The sequence below is a fragment of the Electrona antarctica genome (genome assembly GCF_951216825.1).
Source record: "Electrona antarctica genome assembly, contig: scaffold_25, whole genome shotgun sequence".
In the NCBI taxonomy this organism is placed as follows: domain Eukaryota; kingdom Metazoa; phylum Chordata; class Actinopteri; order Myctophiformes; family Myctophidae; genus Electrona; species Electrona antarctica.
In genome coordinates this window covers 3,935,100-3,935,621 of record NW_027637034.1, presented here as the reverse complement: position 1 = coordinate 3,935,621, position 522 = coordinate 3,935,100, and the positions used below count along the sequence as shown (strand labels likewise).

Genomic DNA, 522 nt, shown 5'->3' with positions numbered 1-522 from the left:
ACTGGCAGTATGAACTAGTCTAGCATGTTCTAATAATATTATGAAGTTCAATCCATTGGTTTATTCAGCATAGATTCAGACACCATTTATACATTTGATCCAGAACGGTGCAGCTCTAGTTGGCTGTCCAGTTCATTTGAGTTACTCTTATGTTTTTACTACATAAAGAGAGAGACTTTAGGAGAGGTTTAAGTCTTTAAGCACTTTGATGTTGTCTGTTTAAAGCCACAGTAGTTATGGCTCCAGGTGACACATTGTGAATGTAGTACGTAGGCTAATGTTCAGCAACTACAGACTAAAGACAATAGGGCCTGGTGAAGACAAAACATCTACACATTTCGCTTGTGTTTTTTTTATTTATATTAAAAATATATTATTACGCAAATCCAAATCCCCATATAGCCTGGCTTCCAGCCTGCGTTCCATGATTGCGAATCAAGCTGGAAAACAGGCTACCCCCCCCCCCCCCCCCCCCCCCAAATCCACATAAATGAAGGTCGATTCCGAAAGAGAATTTGTTTT

At 39.7% G+C, this 522-nt stretch overlaps 1 protein-coding gene across 1 annotated transcript in view; it reads left to right on the top strand.

The window, feature by feature from the left end:
• Positions 1–236: 236 nt before the first annotated feature.
• Positions 237–522, top strand: part of LOC306919412 (E3 ubiquitin-protein ligase arih1-like) — a gene marked incomplete at both ends in the record, with an annotated part of 234,142 nt that continues 233,856 nt past the window's right edge. The window contains one exon of the mRNA XM_079532198.1: positions 237–246. Coding sequence (XP_079388324.1) covers positions 237–246 — 10 coding nt within the window. The remainder of the gene's footprint in view (positions 247–522) is intronic.